The 2588-nt window shown below is 37.0% G+C and overlaps 1 protein-coding gene across 2 annotated transcripts in view; it reads right to left on the reverse strand.

Moving 5' to 3' along the window:
• Positions 1 to 2588, reverse strand: part of FRS2 (fibroblast growth factor receptor substrate 2) — a 98638-nt gene that overhangs the window by 2377 nt on the left and 93673 nt on the right. For both annotated transcript variants that reach the window (XM_012720588.1, XM_004675903.2), the window contains 3 exons: positions 1993 to 2179; positions 1036 to 1194; positions 504 to 667 (listed from right to left, as the gene is read on the reverse strand). In XM_012720588.1, coding sequence (XP_012576042.1) covers positions 504 to 667; positions 1036 to 1194; positions 1993 to 2179 — 510 coding nt within the window. The remainder of the gene's footprint in view (positions 1 to 503; positions 668 to 1035; positions 1195 to 1992; positions 2180 to 2588) is intronic.

Below are 2588 nucleotides of genomic sequence, written 5' to 3' on the forward strand. Positions count from 1 at the left end.
CATTACCAGAACTGTGTTGCTAATTGGACAGGGAGAGAATGAAAATGTCTTAATGATAAGTACAGATAGTTTATAAAAGTATAACTAATGTGAACAATGTTAATCTAATATTTCAATTCTCAAATAAAAAGTAAGAATATTAAATAGCTCTATGAAAGTATCAGCAACAAAATCTATCATCCTGTTAGCAGTCAACTTATTAAAAGCTACAATATAAACAGTGGCATAAACTCAGAATTATAATGGGAGTTGACCATTAGTTAGTATCTTTTCTTATATACAGATACACCTCTCCTATGAGTCCCAAAATACTGTAATGCTAAATTCCCCTGAGCACCTACTCATATTTGGGCAGAAGTCAGCAAATATTTGCTATTTCCTGATTTGTCACTATGGAGTCATACAAGGAATGCTAGAATTCAAACTGACTAAAACCTTCAGGCCTAAGTAACAGTTAAGGCCACACAATTTGTTGACCTGTTAAGACACTAGCACATGCTTACTTGTTCCTCAGCCACAAGCAAAGGGTGTGTAGATTCTTCCCCCACTGAAGGCAGGCGTGCACTTCCCACGGAAGGATGTCTGCTTGAAGGATGGGACGAAGCGTCTCCAAATGAGGGATATCGGGGATATCCATTAGGCAAGTTCTGAGCAGCAAACCCTGGAGCTGGGTTTTTGTTTGTTTATTGGTTGAAGGAGAAAGCAAGATACAGGGGTAGAACAGAGAGAATACAAATGAATGAGGACCCACCTTGTACCACTTAAGGGGATTAAGGAAGTGTTTCTGGTAACAAACAGCAGACATCAGCGCACAAGTAACTCCCCACCTCTACCCCAACTTTCCATTCACATTTAAAAACATGAAATGCTTACAGTATTTTCTAGTTAAGACATTAAAGATATTTATAGTATAATTGACAACTATTATTATACTTTTAGTAGCCAATGGCAATTCCTAACATAGTCTAAATAGTCATAATCTACAGTTTATAAATGTCTATTATTCAAACTACAAGAAGGAAAACGGGCACTTACTCGTAGGGGTTCGGGGTGTTCTGGGGACTTCCAATTCTGTCTGATGATTATTCCTTTCTACGACTGGCTCTTCCACCACATTTATACTATTATTTTGCATAATCTCTTGCAACATGTTAAATAGTTCTTCTGCACGGGCACACTTAAAGGCAAAGATTCCTACAATATAAACCAGAGGGGGAAAATGGTTACCATATCTTTTGAAAAGTTACAAAGCCACCTGTTCAAGAACAAAATTATAAAGTAAGCATTCTGTGCATCAGTAGTAATAAAGGCCTTTTAGATAAATGTCTGGTAAACTAGTGATAGTACTTGTTTTAAAACTCAAAGGAAAGTTCACACACTAATATTCATTTGCCAAAGGGAAATAACCCAAAACCAGCAGACAAAAACAAAATTTCACACTGGCGCTAGTCTCTTTTTAACACTAGGGGGAGCCCAATGCACTATTAACAAAGCAAATCCTTCACTTTTTCACCAGGTCCTTATTACACAGTTGACCACTGTTAATAGTGTTTATCTATCGCAATCATTCTGTAAGGTAGAGATTACCATTCCTGTCTAATAGGGAAGAAAGGTGATGCTCCGCAGAGGTGGGGAACTTGGCCAAGGCCACTGAAGGTGGCCGAAAAAAATCAAACTAAGTTCTATTTAATTCCAAAGTTTGTTTTCTTTCCCCAAATTATAATAGCAATGGCACCTTGTCAACTTAGCGGGGCTAATCATTTATTGAAAACCTTAAAAGTTAACATGACTGAAAGTTCTGGACATGGAGAACACGATTACTAAATGCTTGATAAGTGAGTAATATATTTTACTGCATCTTTTTCCTAACAACCCACTTATTTGGGGGCTATCTTCTATCAGATGATGATTAAGAACTGCATATAAAATAACTGAAGAAAAGTATTTCCAATATGGTATTATTTGGAGGAAAATAAAAAAGTTTCTACTTACCTTGTCCAGTTTGACACCTTCGACCACTTTCAAAAGAAAAGAGATTCGAATCATAGCCATAGCGTCTCAGGCAGAGGTAGTGCCATTTTACTGAGTCACGTTTGCGAGTGTATAAAATCAGTTCTGTGTCTGTAAGTTCCATTATGCCTGAACCTAACTCATTCCCATCATCATCCACATTAATGACCTAAAAATGAAAGTCTCATTAGTGCTAACTCATACGCCTATTTGGCGGCTAGACCTTTATTTCACCAATTTGTCCAAAAAATGCACTGTTACTGATTGGTTCAGAAATGTGCACCTATATTTATAGTTCATTTACCAATCCATGTGTAATTGGGATATGAAATATGAGGCCATATACAATCTAGTTCATATGTGCAATGTTCACATTCCCACTGAGGAGAAAAGATAAAGTACAAATCAACACCCATAAAATTGTGAATGATTAACTCTAATGTAATAGAAGCTCAGAAGGCAGAAACTACAGCATAGGGTTGTTGAAGTTTCCCATGAGAAGAGGAGGGATGTTAGCTGAGCCTCAGGTATAATGAACTTTAAATAGCAAAAAATGAAGTCAAGAAGCACTCAGGAGG

This window comes from Condylura cristata, unplaced genomic scaffold (assembly GCF_000260355.1).
Source record: "Condylura cristata isolate star-nosed mole 26May11 unplaced genomic scaffold, ConCri1.0 scaffold00004, whole genome shotgun sequence".
Taxonomy (NCBI): Eukaryota; Metazoa; Chordata; class Mammalia; order Eulipotyphla; family Talpidae; genus Condylura; species Condylura cristata.